General features: G+C 43.0%; 1 protein-coding gene across 3 annotated transcripts in view; it reads left to right on the top strand.

The window, feature by feature from the left end:
* Window positions 1–22,006, top strand: part of LOC149239504 (casein kinase II subunit alpha-2-like) — a 350,158-nt gene that overhangs the window by 153,676 nt on the left and 174,476 nt on the right. For all 3 annotated transcript variants that reach the window (XM_089373440.1, XM_089373438.1, XM_089373439.1), the window contains 2 exons: window positions 18,059–18,149; window positions 18,246–18,311. In XM_089373440.1, the coding sequence (XP_089229566.1) occupies window positions 18,059–18,149; window positions 18,246–18,311 (157 nt within the window). The remainder of the gene's footprint in view (window positions 1–18,058; window positions 18,150–18,245; window positions 18,312–22,006) is intronic.

The raw sequence follows: 22,006 nt of genomic DNA, 5'->3' as shown, positions 1-22,006 counted from the left end.
GGTGCACCTATGCTCCAGTGCCCATTGATCCTGATAAGTGAAGCATAGCTTCCTTGTTAATTTTAGGTATGTTCTATGCTTACCGCAATTTACTTGAATTTTTCCATATTGGCCCAATGACAACATTCAGATTAGCAATCACATTAGCATGATAGTGAAGTGCAGATAGAACATAAACATAAATTGTAGAAAACAACAAAGACAAGAGGACACAAGATGTGGCGCCAGCCAGGGACAAACCCCAATGTAGGGAAACCCTTGATCAATTCTTATATTCTTCAATAGTTCAACAAAGAGAGAGATAGTACATATACATCAGAAGTCAACATTTTGACTTGTCAAAATAAGAGCAGAGATCTTCACTAAGAATATAACGCATGAGGTCGCTGATCTGAACTCAGGTGAAGGCATACTACTCCAACTGATTCTCCAAGGTGATTCCTTCACCATGCTGCACCCATGACAGTGTTGCACCCACCACTTTGGTGCACCCATCACTGTGTTGCATCCATCACTGTGCTGCACCCATCATTGAGTTGTTCTCATCACCATGCTGCTCCCATCACTGTGCTGCACCTATCACTGTGCTGCACTTCATTATATTATGCTGCACTTTATTATATTACGTTGCACCCAACATACTGCATCCACTATGCTGCAACCATTTACACTCAATGCATACCAACCTTAGTTGCTTGCTATGGATTACAACCTAGTAGAGTAGCTAGGCTATATTTGTAGACTCCTTCAACAAGTCCAAACAGACAGCTTTTCCCTCAGTCCTCTAATATAGAGACAACTGCTCCAAACGTACCTAACCCATGCTTTAGAACAACAGTCTTTAACACTGTTGCTGCTAGGCTTCCTTTACTATGATAGCAATATTTAAGACAACGAATTAGGGCTTCTTCAAGCCTAAGGTTAGGGCCTCTTCTAGGCCTCCTTACTGTGACTTAGGGCAGCATATGAGTAGCATATAGAAGGCATGTCCTAGCTGAGTATATACATCCTTGACTGCGGCTAAGTGATATCCTCACATTAGGATTGCGTCTAACTATGTGAGAGACTACAGCTAGGGCTCCTTTTGGAGCATCCATTGGCAGTGTATATAGGCTTCTCCTTACTGTGTATAAAGGTCTCCCTTAGGACAGTGTGCAGGGATCCTCCTCTTGCTGCATAGAACCCTTATTTGACAGCAGAAGAGACTTCTTATTTCCAGCGTATGACCCTCCTTACTTTGCGTTAGGGCTGTCCTCCATGACATCAAAGAGCCTTCGTTCATGATTGTGTTAGGCCTTTTTGTTGACCGCATTAAGGTCATCTCCATACGGTCATCACCATGACAATGTTAGGCCTTTATTGATTTGTAGCCATGATTCCTCTAGGACAGAGATTAGGTCACTTTTTAACATCTTAGGGTCTCTACGTTTAGGGCATGACAACGTTAGAACCCTTGCTGTACTTATAGAAGCCTCCTCCATGACTGTGTTAGGAGGCTTCTTCATTAAGCAACATTAGGGCTTTATTAGGGCATCGTTAAAAGCCTATCTTCATAATTGTGTTAGGCCTTCATCTCCATGCCAGCGTTAGGAGCTAGGACATCTTCTTTAGGGCTGCGTAGAGCCTTCTTTCCCATGACAATATTTAGGGCATCTCCTCTTAGGGCAGTGTATTCTCTGAGGGACTCTTCCTTCCACTAAAACCCAAACAAGTGGAGAGGAAGAGATCACAAGAGGTGTGAGTGTGTGTCTCAAATGACTTGCAAACCTCTTCTATTTATAGTAAAACGTTGAGGATAAGTGAGGGAAATTTTGTTGTTGGCCAACCTTGACGAATTGTTCCATAACACAAATAAATTCATATCTCCATGACATGTCGGAATTGGATGATCTTTAAATCAATCCTACACCTCTCGACGAGAGGAATCCAAGAAGAATATCACATGCCATAAATAAGAAGACCCACACGGAATTTGGCCCTAGTTGCCAATTTTAACACTCCCTCTCAACTAGGGAGAACTCCATCTGCTAATCCATCTGCCAGACTGTACTATCTCAACCATCAGTGCCTTGCACTGCTTTGCTGAACTATGAAGAAGAAGAAGTGATCGAGAATGTTTCATACCATGCTCTATTGACTCGAAGACAATCCCATATAAAAAAGAGTGTCTGATACCACTCTTACTGATCCGAAATCAGTTGCAAATAGAGTGTCAAAATAGAACCGAAAATTTCACAACGTTGACTAGGGTTGATCCTTGCTAATGTGACCAAATTTGATTGTGTTTTTGGAGGCAGAATTTTGCTCTCTTGAGGCCGCATTGATTGACACAAAAATCGAGGTCTTTGGGATTATTTGACCAGCGTTGATCACAGGGATGTTTGAGCGCAAGGCTGATTGTTGTTTGACCAAATTTGACCAACTGTTTTGGGTTGACTTTGACCCTTGATGGAGGCTAAATTAATCTGCCTTTGTCCGAGCTTCAAAGAAGGTGACTTGCTCTTGATTTGACCAGTGTTGACTTTATGGTTAGGGCTGAAGTTTGACTGTAGAATTTGACAGGGATGATTTGACTTTGTATTGGGCTAGTCTATTTGAATTTTGTACTCTCTCTCTTTGCTGAACTATTGAATAATAATAAGATTTGATCAAAGGGTTTTCCCCACATTGGGGTTTTTCCCTGGCATCTGCCAAATCCGGTGTCGTCTTGTCTTGGCTTGTCTTTTGCACATTTTTTTTTGTTCTATTTGCATTTACTGTCAATGTGATTAATGGTTGATGTGATTGCTACTGAAAATTGTTATTGGGCTGCTAAAGAACATTGAAGTAAATTGTGCTAAGCATAGAACATACCATTGTAATATGAAATTAACAATGGTCCCCCGACACTAGCACTGAGAAACCCTCAGATCCCTCTATCTATATGCCTCTTCGCTCCACCATCTGCGCATCAACGTCTTAGGGTCTCTGCGTTTAGGGCATGACAACGTTAGAACCCTTGCTGTACTTATAGAAGCCTCCTCCATGACTGTGTTAGGAGGCTTCTTCATTAAGCAACGTTAGGGCTTTATTAGGGCATCGTTAAAAGCCTATCTTCATAACTGTGTTAGGCCTTCATCTCCATGCCAGTGTTAGGAGCTAGAACGTCTTCTTTAGGGCTGTGTAGAGCCTTCTTTCTCATGACAACATTTAGGGCATCTCCTCTTAGGGCAGCGTATTCTCTGAGGGACTCTTCCTTCCACTAAAACCCAAACAAGTGGAGAGGAAGAGATCACAAGAGGTGTGAGTATGTGTCTCAAATGACTTGCAAACCTCTTCTATTTATAGTAAAACGTTGAGGATAAGTGAGGGAAATTTGGTTGTTGGCCAACCTTGACGAATTGTTCCATAACACAAATAAATTCATATCTCCATGACTACATGTTGGAATCAGATGATCTTTAAATGAATCCTACACCTCTCGACGAGAGTAATCCAAGAAAAATATCACATGCCATAATTAAGAAGACCCACATGGAGTTTGGCCCTAGTTGCCAATTTTAACACTCCCTCTCAACTAGGGAGAACTCCATCTGCTAGACTGTACTATCTCAACCATCAGTGCCCTGCACAGCTCTGCTGAACTATGAAGAAGAAGAAGTGATCGAGAATGTTTCATACCATCCTCTACTGACTCGAAGACAGTCCCATATAAAAACGAGTGTCTCATACCACTCTTACTAATCCGAAATCAGTTCCAAATAGAGTGTCTGATACCACTCTTACTGATCGAAATCAGTGCCAAATAGAGACTGTCTCATATCACTCTTACTGACCCGAAGTTGTTTCCAATTGATTCCAAATCAATATCATCCTAGCATAGGGAGTACGGTAGTTACACGACGCGTCCATCTGTACTACTATGGTCCCTATCCTCATTTCCCTACTCATCGGCTAGATGAGAGGTACTTCCCATGAGTCCTAGACTGCATGGGTAGGATGTCTCAGCAGGAGAAGGATGAACCACTCATCCTGCCTACATGTCTCCACGGGTTATCCCAAGGGAAGGTTGAACCATTCACCCTGTACACAAAAAATCATTAGGGGAAGGCTGAACCACTCACCCTATGATTGTGTCTTGGGAGGAGAAGGATGAACCATTCATCTTGCCTACATGGCAAACCACTAGGGGAAGGCTGAACCACTTGCCCTATGGTTTCTCTTCGCTCCAAGAAGTACCCGAAGCCCCCCCCCCAGAGCTCCCAGAGCTCAATGTCCATATCATACAGGACCTTCAGGAGAGAGTCTCTCCACGACTCCTAGTTGTTCTCGAAAAGTCAAGTATTTGACCTTTCCCAGGGGCTTCATCTGAATATCAGCAACCTGCACATCAGTCCCCGAGTGATGGAGCCTTCTTGCTTCCTCTAGTACCATATACCAGATAAAGTGGTACCTGGTGTCTGTATGCTTGGAGCGATCATAGAACATGGGTTTCCTCAACAATCGAATCCCCTCCTGGTTGTCACAGAAGATCACGATGGTATCCAGCATGTGTCCAAACAGCTCACAGAAGAGCTTCCACAACCAGATAGCTTCACAGGAGGCCATACTCACAGCTATGTATCCAGCCTCATCAGTGCCCAAAACAACCGACTTCTGCTTCTTGCTCATGCAGGATATCAAAGAAGAACCGAAAGAGAACCAACACCCGTAAGTGCTCTTGCAATCCTCCACACTGCTTGCCTAATCAACATCAGAATAATCATGTAGCTTCACATTTCCGGCAGTGTATCTCAATCCATGAGAGATTGTGCCCCGAAGATATCTCAAATGATTCTTGGCACCAATCTAGTGAGGTTCAACCATATATGAGCTCAACATGCTAACTGCAAAGCATATATCCAGACGAGAGTTAACCAAGAACATCAATTCTATGAGCTTATGAAACTCAGAGGCATTTCCCAAATCAGGTTTGGCATCACTATTGCATAACTTCTTAAAGTTAGGCTTCATCGAGTTGGTCACCAGCTTGCAGTTTACCATTCCAAATTCGGAATCCAACTCCCTCTTACTTTTGCAAATGAGAGGGTCTACACTTGTCAGAAAGAGGTCGTCCTCATAAGGTGCCAGTATGAGAGGTTTGTCATCCACAACCTTCAAGCACTGGTTTGGATCGACTTCACTCCTAGTGAATCTCAGCTTCATCAGCTAGCTATCAATCCTCTCATATCAAGCCCGGGTGTTTGCTCTAAATCATAGAGAGCTTTCTTCAACCTGCATACATGAGATTCCTGATCATGAATCTCAAACCCCTTGGGTTGTTCCAAATCTGTGGACTTGCTACATGAGGGGAATGGTCCCCTTGTAAGTTTTCCTTCGGTACATCTCGGACATGTACCTCCATGCTCTTCTTGAGTTCAGGCATTCCTGTCACCATCTGACTCACATCGGGTAGGGCCCCATAATGAGCAGACCTCCGGTGCTATAGAAGAGATGTGTCAACTGACATGGTCCCCATTGGACTTCCTACAACTTGATACAAATTGCCAACCCTGAACTTCAAGAGTAAAAGCATCTTTAAAAACTCCTTTTTCAAATACATACCTTTCCATTGATGAATGCCACCTTGAAACCTTTGTCTTCCATTGCTGAAATGGACACCAGGTTCTTCTTGAGATTAGGTACATAAAGAACTTCTTGTAAATGAATCGTGTTACCTTCATTCAATTGAGAGGTAACATTCCCTACACCCTTTCCGGGATAGGTGGCATTGACTCCAAGAATAACGTACCTAACCCATGCTTTAGAACAATAGTCTTTACCACTGATGTTGCTAGGCTTCCTTTGCAATGATAGCAATATTTGAGACAACGAATGAGGGCTTCTTCAAGCTTGAGATTAGGGCCTCTTCTAGGCCTCCTTACTGTGACTTAGGGCAGTGTATGTGTAGCATATAGAAGGCTTGTCCTAGCTGAGTATATACATCCTTGACTGCGGCTAAGAGATATCCTCACATTAGGACTACATCTAAGAGATATCCTCACATTAGGACTGCGTCTAACTATGTGAGAGACTACAAATAGGGCTCCTTTTGGAGCATCCATTGGCAACGTATATAGGCTTCTCCTTGTGTAGATTATCTTCCAGATTCATCGCATTAAGTTTCTTGTTGATCGACATTTTGAACTAGCAACGGTGGTTCATCTTCAGGATGTGAAAGATTATTGAAAGATTGGTCTTATTTTTCAATTTAATATATAGATGTATGAGATGCATTGCTGACAGATATTAGGATTTATTAAATTATTCTATTTGTATAAAGGCTTCTTCTTACTGTGTATAAAGGTCTCCTTTAGGACAACGTGGCAGGGATCCTCCTCTTGCTGCATAGAACCCTTATTTGATTGCGGAAGAGACTTCTTATTTCCAGCGTATGACCCTCCTTACTCTGCGTTAGGGCTATCCTCCATGACAGCAAAGAGCCTTCATTCATGACTGCATTAGGCCTTTTTGTTGACTGCGTTAAGGTCATCTCCATACGATCCTCACCATGGCAATGTTAGGCCTTTATTGATCTGTAGCCATGATTCCTCTACGACAGAGATTAGGTCACTTTTGAACAACATCTTAGGGTCTTTGCCTTTAGGGCATGACAACGTTAGAACCCTTGTTGTACTTATAGAAGCCTCCTCCATGATTGCGTTAGGAGGTTTCTTCATTAAGCAGCGTTAGGGCTTTCTTAGGGCAGCGTTAGAAACCTATCTTCATAACTGTGTTAGGCCTTCATCTCCATGCCAGCATTAGGAGCTAGGGCATATTCTTTAGGGTTGCGTAGAGCCTTCTTTCCCATGACAGCATCTAGGGCATCTCCTCTTAGGGCAGTGTATTCTCATAGGGACTCTTCCTTCCACTAAAATCCAAACAAGTGGAGAGGATGAGATCACAAGAGGTGTGAGTATGTGTCTCAAATGACTTGCAAACCTCTTCTATTTATAGTAAAACGTTGAGGATAAGTGGGGGCAATTTGGTTGCTGGTCGACCTTGACGAATTGTCCCATAACACAAATAAATTCATATCTCCATGAATACATGTCGGAATCGGATGATCTTTAGATCAATCCTACACCTTGTGACGAGAGGAATCCAAGAAAAATATCACCTGCCATAAATAAGAAGACCCACATGGAGTTTGGCCCTAGTTGCCAATTTTAGCGTTTCTCCTACGAAGATCTCTCCTAGTCTGTTAAATTATGGTATGTTCTATGCTTAAGAGCAATTTACTTCAATTCTTCTTATTAGCCCAATATCAATTTCCAGTATTGCAATCACATCAACATGATAGTAAAATGCAGATAGAACATAAATGAAAACAACAAAAGACAAGCCAAGACAAGAGACACAAGATGTGGCACCAGCGAGGGACAAACCCCAATGCGGGGAAACCCTTTGATCAATTCTTCTATATTCTTCAATAATTCAGCAGAGAGAGAGAGATGGTACAATATCACAAATCTGTGATTTACAACAGCAGCAATACAATCTTAGATCAGTAAGGTCAAGGTTGGTCAAATAGCTCCAAAAGACCTTAAATCAACCTAGGAGAACTCGGCCTTCAACAACAATAGATAGCAGCCCAAAACAGTCAACGCAAAGACGTCAAACAATAGTCAATGCTATAGCAATACTGCAATCAGCCCTAACCAATCAACGCTAGTCAAAACCGAGGTCAAAAAGGCCAACATTTGGCTGCCCAGCAATGCGGCTAGCCTAGGAGATGTTGCCCAACTCAAGAACGCAGTCAACTTCCTCTTCGCTGGTCAAACTTATGAATACTATAGCCCTGCTGCTCCACAGTCAACCCTAAGTCAATGCTGTCCTAAAACTGACCTACGTCCTTCCTTCTCCCACGTGTGAGTGTATTCCTCCTCCTATGCATACCCAAGAGACTAGGAGAGTGAGGAATGAGATGGTGAGATGAGTGTGCTAATGCCTCGAGGACTCCTCTACTTATATGCCACATTGAGGTTTAGCTTGGGGTGTGAAACACTGTTTTACTTGCTGGCCGACCTTGACAAATTCTCAAGAAATACAAATAAATTCATATCTCCATGAATACATGTCGGGATCGGATGATCGTTAGATCAATCCTACACCTCTTGATGAGAGGAATCCAAGAAAAATATCAAATGCCATAAATGAGGTGACCCACATGGAGTTTGGCCCTAGTTGCCAATTTTAACACTCCCTCTCAACTAGGGAGAACTCCATTTGCTAATCCATTTGTCTGTCGGTACTATCTCTGCCATCAAACGCACTGCCCTGCACTGCTTGGCTCTACTTTGCTCTGCTGAACTATGAAGAAGAAGAAATGATCGAGAATGTGCCATACCATCCTCTAGTGACCCGAAGTCAGTCCCAGATAAAAGAGTGTCCAATAGCACTCTTACTAACCCGAAGTTAGTCCCAATGAAGAGAGTGTGTCATACCACTCTTAATAATCTGAAGTCAGTTCCAAAAGAGAGTGAGTTATATCACTCTTACTGACTCGAAGTCATTTCCAATTGATCCCAAATCAATGCCATCCTAGCATAGGGAGTATGGTAGATACACGATGCATCCATTGGTACTACTATGGTCCCTATCTTCATTTCCCTACTCATTGGCCAGATGAGAGGTACTTCCAATGAGTCCCAGACTGCATGGGTAGGATGTCTCGGCAGGAGAAGGATGAACCACTCATCCTACCTACATATCGCCACGGGGTATCACTGGGGAAGGCTGAATCATTCACCTTGTACATAGCACACCTCTAGGGGAGGGTGAGTCACCCTATGGTCGCTCGTCGCTCCAAGAAGTACCCCAAGCCCCTTGGAGTTCCCAGAGCTCAATGTATGCATCATATAGGACCCTCATAAGAGGGTCTCTCAACGACTCCTAGTCGTTCTCGGAAAGTCAGGAATTTGATATTTCCTAAGGGTTTCGTCAAAATGTCGGCGACCTGCTCATTAGTCCTAATATGATGGAGCCTTATTGCTCCTCATTGTACCATATCCCGGATAAAGTGGTACTTGATATCGATGTGCTTGGAGCGATCATGAAATATGGGATTCTCTGATAAACGAATCCCATATTGGTTGTCGCAGAGGATCGCGTAGTATCCAGCGTATGTCCAAACAACTTATTGAAGAGATTCCTCAACTAGACAGCCTCACAGGAGGCCATACTCGCAACAATGTACTCTGCCTCAGCGGTGCTCAAAGCCACCGACTTTTGCTTCTTGCTCATCCAGGATATTGAAGCAGAACCCAAAGAGAAACAACACCCGGAAGTGCTCTTTCGGTCCACCACACTGCCTGCCCAATCAACATCGGAGTATCCATGTAGCCTCACATCTCCGACAATGTATCTCAACCTATGAGTGATTGTGCCTCAAAGATATCTTAGAAGATTCTTGGCACCAATCCAATGTGAGTGATGAGGGTCGACCATACACTGGCTCAAAGTGTTGACTGCAAAACATATATCCGGACGGGAGTTCACCAAGAACATCAATGCTCCTATGAGTTGACGATACTCAGTAGCATTTCCCAAAGCAGGTCCGACAACACTACCGCATAACTTCTTGAAGTTAAGCTCCATCGAGGTAGTCACGGGCTTGCAGTCCACCATACCAAATCTCTCCAATATCTTCACCACATATTTTCCTTGAGATAGGAAAATTTCTCCTGGCTTTTGCTAGACCTCCAGCCCTAGGAAATAGTGCATCAGTCCTAGGTCCTTCATCTCAAATTCAGAAGCCAACTCCCTCTTACATTTGTGAATGAGAGGGTCTACACTTGTCAGAAAGAGGTCATCAACATACAACACCAGTATGAGAGGCTTGTCATCTTCAACCTTAAGGTAAAGGTTTGGATTGGCTTCACTTCTAGTGAATCCGAACTTCATCAAGTAGCTATCGATCCTCTCATACCAAGGTCGGGGTGCTTGCTTCAGCCCATATAGGGCTTTCTTCAACCTACATACATGAGATTCCCGATTATGAATCCCAAACCCCTCGGGTTGTTCCACAAACTTCCTCTTTAATTGAACCATGCAAGAACACGGTTTTGACATCCATCTGATGTAGGTTTCATCCATGCGAAGCGGCAAGGGCTATGATCGAGCGGATGGTGGTGTATCGGGCAGCAGGTGCAAATATTTCATCATAATCTACACCTTCCTTTTGAGAGAAGCCTCGAGGAACAAAGCGAGCCTTATACTTTTCAGCACTCCCATGAACTCCATGCTTGATTTTGTAAAGCCACTTCAAGGTGACAACGGTTTTGTCATGGTGTCTGGGGACCACATCCCAGACATCATTCTTCATGATGGACTCATATTCCTCATTCATAGCATCCTTCCATACTTGATGCTTCACGGCTACTTCAAACGATGAAGGCTCATTTTGAATGATGGTGCTCATAATGGTCAAGTGTCCCTGATACCTGGTTGGCTTCTTACATTCACGAAAAGTTCCTCTAGGTGCAATATGTCCCTCGGCATCATCAAGTGTCCCCCTGAGCCATGAAGGCCTCTTCCTAGAAGAGGAAGGCTCTTGCGGAGGGGGATCAATAGGATCCATAGGTTCTTCCACATCTGGCATCGTCTCATCTTCCTTCTCAGCCGGCTTCCTGGTGTCAGCTTCTTTATCTTTCCTTCGAATAGGAAGATTGTCAACCTTGCTAAGAGCCATATCTTCGTTAAAGGTGACATCATGACTTATCTCGACTTCCCTTTGACCAACCACATAGGTTCTATAGCCCTTAGAAGTTTCGGTATAGCCTACAAAGATTCCTTTCTTAGTAGATGCACCCAATTTGCTTCTTTTCTCTTTCGGCACATGAAAATATATGAGACTTACAAAATTTCTAAAATGAGAGAGTTCAGGTTTCTTACCAGTGAACATTTCTTCGGGAGTCTTGGAATCTAATGCTTGATGAGGGCATCGACTTTGAACATATACGGCGGTATTTGTAGCTTCGACCCATAGAAACTTTGGAAGCCTTTGATCATGGAGCATGGAACGAACAACTTCCAAAATTGTACGGTTCTTCCTTTCCACTGCACCATTCTTCTCAGGAATGTATGGTGTTGTGGTCTCTCTCTTAATGCCAACTTCTTTGCAAAAGTCATGAAACTCATTGGATTCATACTCGGTCCCATTATCAGTCCTTAAAATCTGGATCTTCTTATCGGTTGATGCTCGATCAAGGCTTTGAAGTGACGGAACCAGGAGAACACTTCATCCTTCTTTTTCAAGAAGTATATCCAAGTTTTGCGAGAATAATCATTTGTAAAAGTGAGATAATATAGATATCCTCCCAAAGAGTTCAAGCATCATACCAGATATGTCAGAGTGAACCAATTGCAAAATGTCAGAGGTCTTGCTATGGCTTGAGGGGAATGGTCCCCTTTTGAGCTTCCCTTCGGCACACCTCGGACATACACCTTCATGCTCTACTTTGAACTCGTTCATCCCTGTCACCATTTGTTTCACATCAGGTAGAGCCTTATAATGAAGGTGGGCAAACCTCCGGTGCCATAGTTCAAACTGAAGAGATGTGTCGCAGGACATGACTCCCAACGGACTTCCTCCAACTTGATATAAAGAATCAACCTGAAACCCAAGAGTGAAAGCATCTTTAAAATTCTTTTTCCACACACATACCTTGCCATCGATGAATGCCACCTTGTAACCTTTCTCTTCCATTGCCGAAATGGACACCAGGTTCTTCTTGAGATTAGGTACATATAGGAATTTTTGCAAATGAATTGTGTTACCCTGATTTAATTGAAGAGTAACATTCCCTACACCCTTTACGGGATAGGTGGAATTGTCTCCAAGAATAATCTCCAAGTTTGTCTCCTTCTCTATCAGATTAGAGAGAGCTTCCTTGTAACCAGTGAAATGCCTTGATGCACCACTATCAATAAGCCAATTTCCCAACGAATCCGGAGGAGAGGTAGTGGAAAGGGCCGATATCAGATAATATTCATCTTGCTTATTGTTAACAACATTTGATTCATACTTGGAGTTCCTTGCTTTCTTGTAGGGTTGACCACTTCCTTGATTTCCCGCATTCCTCTTTCCTTTGCCATTGAACCTACCATTCCTTTGATTGTGGTTGGAGTTGCCCTTGGAGTGATTTTGATCGTGATCATGTGATTTGTCCTTTCTATTTGGACACTCCCTCGCATAGTGGCCAAATTTATTGCAAGCGAAGCATCTTCTCTTCCTTCCACCCTTCGATCCGGTCTTTCCTTTGAAGTGACCTTTAGACCCAAAATTATTTCTCCTTTTAGCATGAGAGGAGAAAGCAATGGGGTTGCCTTTGCTTGAAGGCATTTCTTGCCCCACCATCCTTGTCTCTTCCTGAATGCATCTCGCCATCAATTCTTCAAATCCCAAAATTCGATCATTGTTGAGAAGACTGGTTCTAAATACATACCATTCAGATGGAAGCCCTCCAAGGGTAGTGATAGTTAGTTTCCTGTCAGAAATGACTTCTGCAATCGATAGGAGATCATTCTTGATCTCAGTGATCCTTAAGAAGTAGGATTGAATATCTTCGTCCTTGCCCTTCTTAATATCCTTCAACTTATTTTTGAGGAACAAAACTTGATTTGCATCACTAACTTTAAACAAGCTTACCAGTGTATTGTAGATCTCCTTGGAGGTGTTCAATTTGGAAATGTAGGCCACCAAATGCTTGTCAATTGACTCTCGGATGATCTTCTTCGCTTTGACTTCACTCTTAGTGTACTTGTTCCTTGTAGCAGCCGGTGCATTTGATGGAGGCTCCGTACTTCTGCCCCTCACATAGTCCAACACTTCTTGCTCTTCCAATGTCAGATCAAGAGACATCTTCCATCAATGATAGTCGAACTTCTCACGGAGCTTGTCTTCGACCGGGAAGTGTGACAAGGAACCTATGAAGCCTTTTTGATTTTCCAACTGTCTTCGGTGATTGCTCTTGCTCTTGCTTGGGCTTTGTCTTCACCTCACCTCTCATACCATGTTAAATTATGGTATGTTCTATGCTTAAGAGCAATTTACTTCAATTCTTCTTATTAGCCCAATATCAATTTCCGGTATTGTAATCACATCAACATGATAGTAAAATGCAGATAAAACATAAATGAAAACAATAGAAGACAAGCCAAGACAAGAGACACAAGATGTGGCACCAGCCAGGGACAAACTCCAATGCGGGGAAACCCTTTGATCAATTCTTCTATATTCTTCAATAATTCAGTAGAGAGAGAGAGAGATAGTACAATATCACAAATCTGTGATTTACAACAGCAACAATACAATCTTAGATCAGCAAGGTCAAGGATGGTCAAACAGCTCCAAAAGACCTTAAATCAACCTAGGAGAACTCGACCTCCAACAACAATAGATAGCAGCCCAAAAAAGCCAACGCAAGGAGGTCAAAGAGTGGTCAATGCTACAACAATATTGTAGTCAGCCCTAACCAGTCAATGCTAGTCAAAACTGAGGTCAAACAGGCCAGCGTTTGGCTGCCCAACAATGCGGCTAGCCTAGGAGAGGCTGCCCAACTCAAGAACGCAACCAACTTCCTGTTCGCTGGTCAAATGCATGCATAATATAGCCTTGTTGCTCCATAGTCAGCCCTAGGTCAACGCTGTCCTAAAACTGATCTGCGTCCTTCCTTCTCGCATGTGTTAGTGTCTTCCTCCTCCTACGCATACCCAAGAGACTAGGAGAGAGAGGAATGAGATGGTGAGATGAGTGTGCTAATGCCTCAAGGTCTCCTCTACTTATATGCCACGTTGAAGTTTAGCTGGGGGTGTGAAACACTATTTTACTTGCTAGCCGACCTTGACAAATTCGCAAGAAATACAAATAAATTCATATCTCCATGAATACATGTCGGAATCGGATGATCGTTTGATCAATCCTACACCTCTCGATGAGAGGAATCCAAGAAAAAATAACAGTTGCCATAAATGAGGTGACCCACATGGAGTTTGGCCCTAGTTTCCAATTTTAGCATTCCTCCTACGAAGATCTCTCGTAGTTTGCTAAGTTATGGTATGTTCTATGCTTAAGAGCAATTTAGTTCAATTTTCAGACTAGGAGAGATCTTCGTAGGAGGAATGCTAAAATTGGAAACCAGGGCCAAACTCCATGTGGGTCTTCTTATTTATGGCAGTTGATATTTTTCTTGGATTCCTCTCATTGAGAGGTGTAGGATTGATCTAAAGATCATCGATTCTGACATGTATTCATGGAGATATGAATTTATTTGTGTTATGGGACAATTCGTCAAGGTCGGCCCGCAACCAAATTGCCCCCACTTATCCTCAACTTTTTATTATAAATAGAAGAGGTTTGCAAGTCATTTGAGACACACACTCACGATTGATCTGCAGCCATGATTCCTCTAGGACAGAGATTAGGTCACATTTGAACAACACCTTAGGGTCTCTGCGTTTAGGGCATGACAACGTTAGAACCCTTGTTGTACTTATAGAAGCCTCCTCCATGACTGCGTTAGGAGGCTTCTTCATTAAGCAACATTAGGCCTTTATTAGGGCAACGTTAGAAGCCTATCTTCATAACTGTGTTAGGCCTTCATCTCCATGCCTACGTTAGGAGCTAGGGCATCTTCTTTAGGGCTGCGTAGAGCCTTCTTTCCCATGACAACATCTAGGGCATCTCCTCTTAAGGCAGTGTATTCTCTTAGGGACTCTTCCTTCCACTAAAACCCAAACAAGTGGAGAGGAAGAGATCACAAGAGGTGTGAGTGTGTGTCTCAAATGATCTGCAAACCTCTTCTATTTATAGTAAAGCGTTGAGGATAAGTGGGGGAAATTTGGTTGCTAGTCGACCTTGACGAATTGTCCCATAACACAAATAAATTCATATCTCCATGAATACATGTCGGAATCGAATGATCTTCTAGATCAATCCTACACCTCTCGATGAGAGGAATCCAAGAAAAATATCACCTTCCATAAATAAGAAGACCCACATGGAATTTGGCCATAGTTGCCAATTTTAACATTCCTCCTATGGAGATCTCTCCTAGTCTCATCGTCCAAATGCCCGCGCCCCTGAACATCTCTTTGTGGTCGGGGTCTAGTGACTCGGCCTCTTTGTGGAAAAGGGGCTCGAGGTGGCACTGGTGCTCTTGTCCTGGGAAGGGCATCCTGCAATTCCTGTGTGTGTTGCTTCTTGAAGAGTAGTGGGCCTGCTTGACCTCACTAGAATGTGCAAAGGCTCGACCAAGCCCTCCACAAATGTACAAACCCTCTTGACCTCAGACAGGTCTCACACCATCATGGACAACCTCAAGAGCTTTGCTATGTAATGCTCTGGGCTGCTAGTCTACTTGAGCTAGGTCAACTCTCTGAAATGGGCCTTAGGATCCCTCCTGTCAAATCGCTTCACAACCCTCCATGTAAAGTCCTCATAAGAGGTCACACCAGCATGCCCTAGAGTAGTCAATCCATGGAACCACCAATCATGTGCCTCCCCCTCCAAGTGCAAGGTAGCCATTTTAATGGCTTCCACCTTCGTCATCTGACTAAGTTGAAAATAAGTGTCTAATTTATCCACCCATGCCTTGGTTGCACACTTGGATGACCTATCAAACGTAGGGAGATACAACCTCTTAATGGTACGCTGCAACTTCAAGCTTTGTGTGCCTGAACCTCCTAAACCTTTGCCCTTTTCATTTTGCTTGAGTTGGCAGTAATATTTGAAGCTCAATGCAACTCGAAACTCCTCCCCCATTGATTGCCACTCACGAAAATACCCCCCCATGGGCATCTCATCTTGTCCTGTCTGCTCTCCAGCTCCTTGTGGCAAAAATGTGGGTATGGTGGATCTAGTTGGCCCACTGAAGGCGTGAGGGTGGGTCAAGGGAGAATGATGGTCAAATTGATGGGATGCACCCAAACTTTCCCCTACTATGAACTCCCGATGGACGCTCTTGTCCCGGTTCTGCTGCTTAATCTCCTCCAACATTTCTTTCTGTCCCTTGGCCAAATCATTCAAAGCCTTCAAGAGGCTATTGAAGGCTGCCTCTTCTTTGCTAACTAGTTCCACCATGCTTGCCTTCTCTATTTCCTGCTCCGGGGCCTCAGAATCAGGCGTGATCTCCAACTCCCTTTCTCTACTTCTATACCTATGCCTCCTGTAGGTAATGTTTTGCTTGTCTTCTGGGGTCATAGTATATTTCTCCCATAGCTGAGCGAAAACCGGTTCTCTGATACAATTGTAATACTCCTAACAGAAATATTAAGTGGTAGTAGACATGAAACTCACAACATGCAACCAAAAAATCAAAACATAAGCAACAATATTAGTACACCAACAATTTTCACCAAATAATCTGAGCCATATTATTGATCATCATGAAGTGAGTACAATAAGTTGGTTCAAGTGTTCTTGGGCTTGCTAAAGCAAGCTAGACATGTCCTAGGTGAGAGAGAGCTCTGCCCAAGTGCCAAAGACTGCTTGTCCTTCAACCCCTGCGCTGGCCCAAAAATTCCGCTGCTTCTGGCTGAAGTAGAATTGGTGTTTGACCCTTCTAAAGTGCTCAGAAAATTATGCAAAATTGGCTGTAGGCTCTCCTCAATAGACCCACAAAAACCCATAAAGATTTCAGCCTAACTCCACTGCTCCGAAATTCCCACAAAATAGGGCGTACTTGGCTCACCACCAACAAATATGCACCACCAGGAAACCAGCTGCAAATGATGCCAAAATACTAAGTGCTCGCTCCACCAAGTTCACCTCCAGATTCCCTGCAAGTCCCAACTCCAAATTCCCAGTCTCCTCTTCCACACGTGTTCAATGCCTTAATGATTGGGTAGGCCCTGCCAATTTGCCTCTGCGCATGCCCAGAAATAGCAAAATTCAGCCTGGAGTATAGCCTCCCAACCAGCCCTGGATATCACCAGAAATCCCTAGCAAATCCTCGAGGGAATTGGCCCATCAAAGCTTAGAATAGTTTGCTCTAAATCTGTTTCTCCCAGGGAGTGTGTGTTCCTTTCTTGCACCCAGCCTGCTCCAAGTAGTGACTGAATATACCTGTAATTGCTCCCGGAACAACTCCAAAATGTGATGATAATCTCCCCTAGAGTGGCACTCAAAGTCCATTGAAGGAGTTGAGATTTCTGCTTGGAAACCTCTTGTGCTGATCAGCATGGTGTAGACTTGGCTCAACAGCTCAAGCGTACCAGGGGTTCAATTCTCAGATTAGCAAAAAGTCCCAAAATGAAGCTCCTCTCCTCAATTTAACTTTGCTGCCTCCTTTCTCCTCCATGTGGGTCCCCCAAGTCGAATTCCCTCTTCTCTCTCCTTCCCAAGTCGAATTCCTCCCAAGGGTATGAATTCCCTTTTGGTGTGGCTCCCGCATCCCACTACATTCTTAATTTACCATTTTCTCTAATGTTTGGGAAGTCTTTTCCTTCAAAATTCAAGTGGGGTCCTCCTACCCATTTTTCCTAAGTCAAAAAGCCAAAATTGTACAAAAATGTATTTACTTAGCAAAATTGCTAAGTGGGGACATTACACATGCAAAGTTTTCCACCTCTAGAGACCATCCCACTTGGATATCAGTTCAATTTTCAAGGAATTACAGTAGACTGCTACAAAATCTCCCATCACTATGAGTTGGTACCTACTGAATATTTCAAGTATCATTCCAACTTGAGTGAGGAGGAACCTCCAAAGATTCACCTAAATAGCATGAAAAGACATGGTTGATGTGGATTTTTTGTATGTCATCTGAGGCATGGATTATAAGAGCTCACCAGCCTTTCCTATAAATCATTGTGCCATGCTATTAGCTTTGAAGATTTGGCATATTATAACTAAATGTTTTGAAGTTCATAGTTTTATTCATCTAGTTTGCATTGTGATTCTTTTATTCTGCAACTGTCCTTAAGATTTATTACTTCTGATCCACTTGTGGAATCTTTCGTAATAAGCTCTTTGCTATACCTACTGTTTCTGATTGTTTAAATAAAAATTATTAAGCGTCTTCTGTTTGTTGAACAGATACTTTAAAGGCCCAGAACTGCTTGTGGATCTAGAAGAATATGATTATTCTCTTGATATGTGGAGCCTTGGTTGTATGTTTGCAGGAATGGTAAGCACCACAAAATAGATGTTATTTTTAGGAAATCTGAATTGGATATGTTTTGCTCAATATATGTGTCTTTTGACATTTTCTCTTTTTGGCCAGATTTTTCAGAAGGAGCCATTTTTCTATGGGCATGATAATTATGATCAACTTGTTAAGATTGGAAAGGTATGCAAAACTTTCAAGATGGAAAAATTGCAGGAATTAAGTTTTGTTTATGGTGTAACTGCTGCTTATCCTAGAGGATTTTAGTAGTCATCTCTGGTCATTATTTTCCCATAGCATCTAAATAAACTTTTGGTTGCAGTACATGATTAGGGCTAGTTGTTACATGATTGAAATGTGGAATTGAGCATGTTTTAGCTAATTTAATGTATGGGCCAATGATATATAATGAAATGTCCCAGAGATTATTTGTCTTGATAAGCTTGCATTGTTTGCTTTGAAGTATAAATGCTTGAAGGTCACTTTTCTTTTCTTTCTCTCAACATTGGATGAAGCTGACTTTCTGGGCCTCCTTGATCAAGAAACCAAGTTCTTACTCATGATCATCCTTGACTACATTATCTCCAAGTGAATTAAGCACCGGTTCCTTAAAGGGGTGATCATTTTAACCCTCTTTTTTATCATTTTCCCCTTCTTCCCCAAGTATATCCCCATTAGGTCACCTAGGGCATCAATTTCCCAGGAATTGACCCAAGGAAAAACTTTTATCTCCTATAGGCTACTATGCTGGTGGGTCCCCTCCCTCTTCTGCAGATTTGAGGAAATTCTAACAGTGGAATCTCCAGGAATCCCAAGCCCTAGCTCTAGGATTGAATTTTGCCTAGGCATCCCCAAGGCTAGACCTCAAAAGGATCAATTCAACCTTTTGAAGTAAATATTCTTGTTTGGTCCTTTCCTCTTGTTTGGTCCTTTCCCCTCGCCTTGTCCAGGATAGGAACATCATTGGTTGCTGCATTCCATCCTCGAACATGGGCTGGGTCCACTTGGCCCCGTGTGGTCCCACTTCTCAATAAAGATTATTTCTCACAGACCATTTGGGAACCCAAGTTTCCCAAGGATTATAGGGATTGAGAACCTTGTTTATAAGCCTATCCTTTCTCCCTCGACCCTCCAATCCTCACCCCTTACCCTTGGTGGACGAAGTCCCTTGCTTAAAGAGTAAGCAAGTTCCATTTGTCACTCCATCATTGGGAAAGGGTTTTCAGGATCACTTCTCACCTATCCATTGACATATACTTTACAAGTGATCCCTACATTACCGGAACTCCTCCCATCAGTGAAAGTCCGTAAAGAGCAGGGATACATAGCTATGGTGACAATGGGCTAAGCCTCCACTGTTGCCCTTAACCTAACAGTTGCCCTCTTAGGAACCCCTTTAGGTCCCCTGTTGGTTTGAGTGGTAACATGTCCAATACCAGGTCCTCTCCTAGGACTACCAATCCACTAGCATCTACTCAACATAAACACATCAAACCATACATACTTTTAAGTTTCTAGCCTCAAGGGTTGGTGTCCACCACTGCAAGTTTGGTGCACTGGTTAGTGTTGTCGGAAAGCTGCTACAACACCTTTCTTCACCTTCTAAACCTCTTCCAAGACTGCGACCTCCCTCCAACTACCTTTGCTCCTCTTTGTCGCTGATCTGGGCTAATTACCAGCCCTCAAACAAGCCTCACGACCTACATGATCCAAGAGTTAAGGCTTGCGACGTACTTGCACTATAGTTCAGCCTATCGGTCCCTTGTCCAAGGAATACTAGGCCTACGACCTACCTGTAGCATACAGCCAGAGTTGTGGCCTGCTATAGGAGAGAAAACCACACACAAATATGCCCAAACTGTTGAGAAATATATAGGGCAATGATTATAGTGATTTCTCTTTACTTGATAACTGCTTGTGATGTCTTTTTAGTTATTAGCTTTGTTACTTATTATTACATGTGTATCAAAGAACTACCAAAAACAAGAAGAACAAGAACACATAATATAGGTTGCAAGCCAAGACCAAAATCTCTCCACTTGAGAGGAAAACCTGCAAAATCTCTTCTCTTCCTTATAGATTCTTCAGTTTACGAATTCCAAGACCTTAAGACTGACTCCAGTACCCTCCAAGACCAAGACCAACCTCTCCGAGGGATGTGCTAACCTTGATCCAGTCAAACCCAATCAAATCTCTTCCAGTAGCACTTCTTCGACCTCCAGCTACAAAATTTCAGCCTCCACTGCAGATTTGAAATTTTGGCCCCCCCCAGCAGTTGCTGTTGCCACACGTGTGAGCTTCGATCTGCCTTCTGAGCCTTCCTTTGACCTTCGCTTTCCTTTCCCTCACTTCTGGAGCTTGAGGATGACCCTTGGTGACCTTTGCTTGACCTACTTGCCTTCTTTTCTCTAAGATCAAACTTGTAGATAGAAACCCTAGATCTGTTGTAGAAACCCTAGTCCTCCTTAGCACGTGTGAGAGAGAAATAGCCCAAACAAAAATTTCCTTTGTCCTCTTCCTTCTTCGCTGCCTTCTTCTTCCTCCTTTGCTAGAATGAGAGATGGGTGAATGTATCTCAAGGAGGACGAGTTCCCTCCTATATATAGGCTCTTCAAGGTGGACGTGGCTCTTCCTTTTAGGCCGACTTGCCAGCTGCCAGGCTGACTTGGTCTTGGAGGATATCTGGACATTTTTAAAGACAAAAATAATTTTCTTTACAAGTTACAATGTGCCTGATGGGGTCTTCAACTTATGGCAATGACTCTTTTGACTTCTTGACCTAGGACAAACCCTAGAAGCACTCAATGGGTGCTTGACCTATAAAATAAAAGACCTTGAGCATGAAACCCATGCTCCAATAATAATAATAATAATTTTCTTTCATTTTACACTTTACAAGAATCAAAAGTACATTTCATCTTTATGAAGACCGAACCTAGTTACACAATTTTCAACACAAACACCATATTAAAACCTCCTTCAAGCATGCAACAACCTCCCGGCTTCAACTCAAACCTGTTAGAGACACCAAATAACCCAAGAACCAGTCTCAAACAACTTCGTCCTCCTCCTTCTTTAGCTCAGATCCCTCAGCGATGTATTATCTATGAATAGATGCACTTAGATGTGTCTCAAATGCCTCACATCCACCTCTAATTTATACAATCTCATGTGCTGTCATCAACCCCTAACTTGGGCACATTACAACACTAAGCCGACCTGCTCAATGTGCCAAGTTAACCTACAACCACACATAAAAATTAATATTTCATTATAGACATCTTGGATTGAGTGATTCTCACTGCCCCTTTCTCCTCTAAGGGTCCTCTAATATCTCCATGTGTCAAATCACTCAAATGCCTCGTGGTTTCATACCTACCAGCTTGGGTGCAAGGTCCACACCTTGGTTTCCAAGCCCACAAATCACTTTTGTGGTGCTCCAACCTCCAAACCCCGAACCTTAGGGCTTAGAGTACCTCCCAAGCTACCAAATCTCAACACTCCCTCTTAGCGAGGGAGGTACTTCCAAGACTAGGAAGTAACTTGTCATCATCACTGTCACTACTTGTAACACTCGCCCAACTCTTGGCACCCATAACTGCCGCAAACCCTGTAGCATGGACTACGCCCCTCTCGGAAGTGTCACTGTCACTATGTTAAAATTGGAAACTAGGGCCAAACTCCATGTGGGTCATCTTATTATTGGCAACTGATATTTTTCTTGGATCCCTCTCATCGAAAGGTGTAGGATTGATCTAAAGATCATCGAATTTCGATAAGTATTCTTGGAGATATGACTTTATTTGTGTTATGGGACAATTCATCAAGGTCGGCCAGCAACCAAATAAACCCCACTTGTGCTCAACGTTTTAGTATAA

The sequence above is a fragment of the Pinus tabuliformis genome, chromosome 8, assembly GCF_031772625.1.
Source record: "Pinus tabuliformis cultivar Carrire ecotype Pingquan chromosome 8, CPIR1, whole genome shotgun sequence".
In the NCBI taxonomy this organism is placed as follows: Eukaryota; Viridiplantae; Streptophyta; class Pinopsida; order Pinales; family Pinaceae; genus Pinus; species Pinus tabuliformis.
This window is presented reverse-complemented; position numbering and strand designations above follow the sequence as displayed.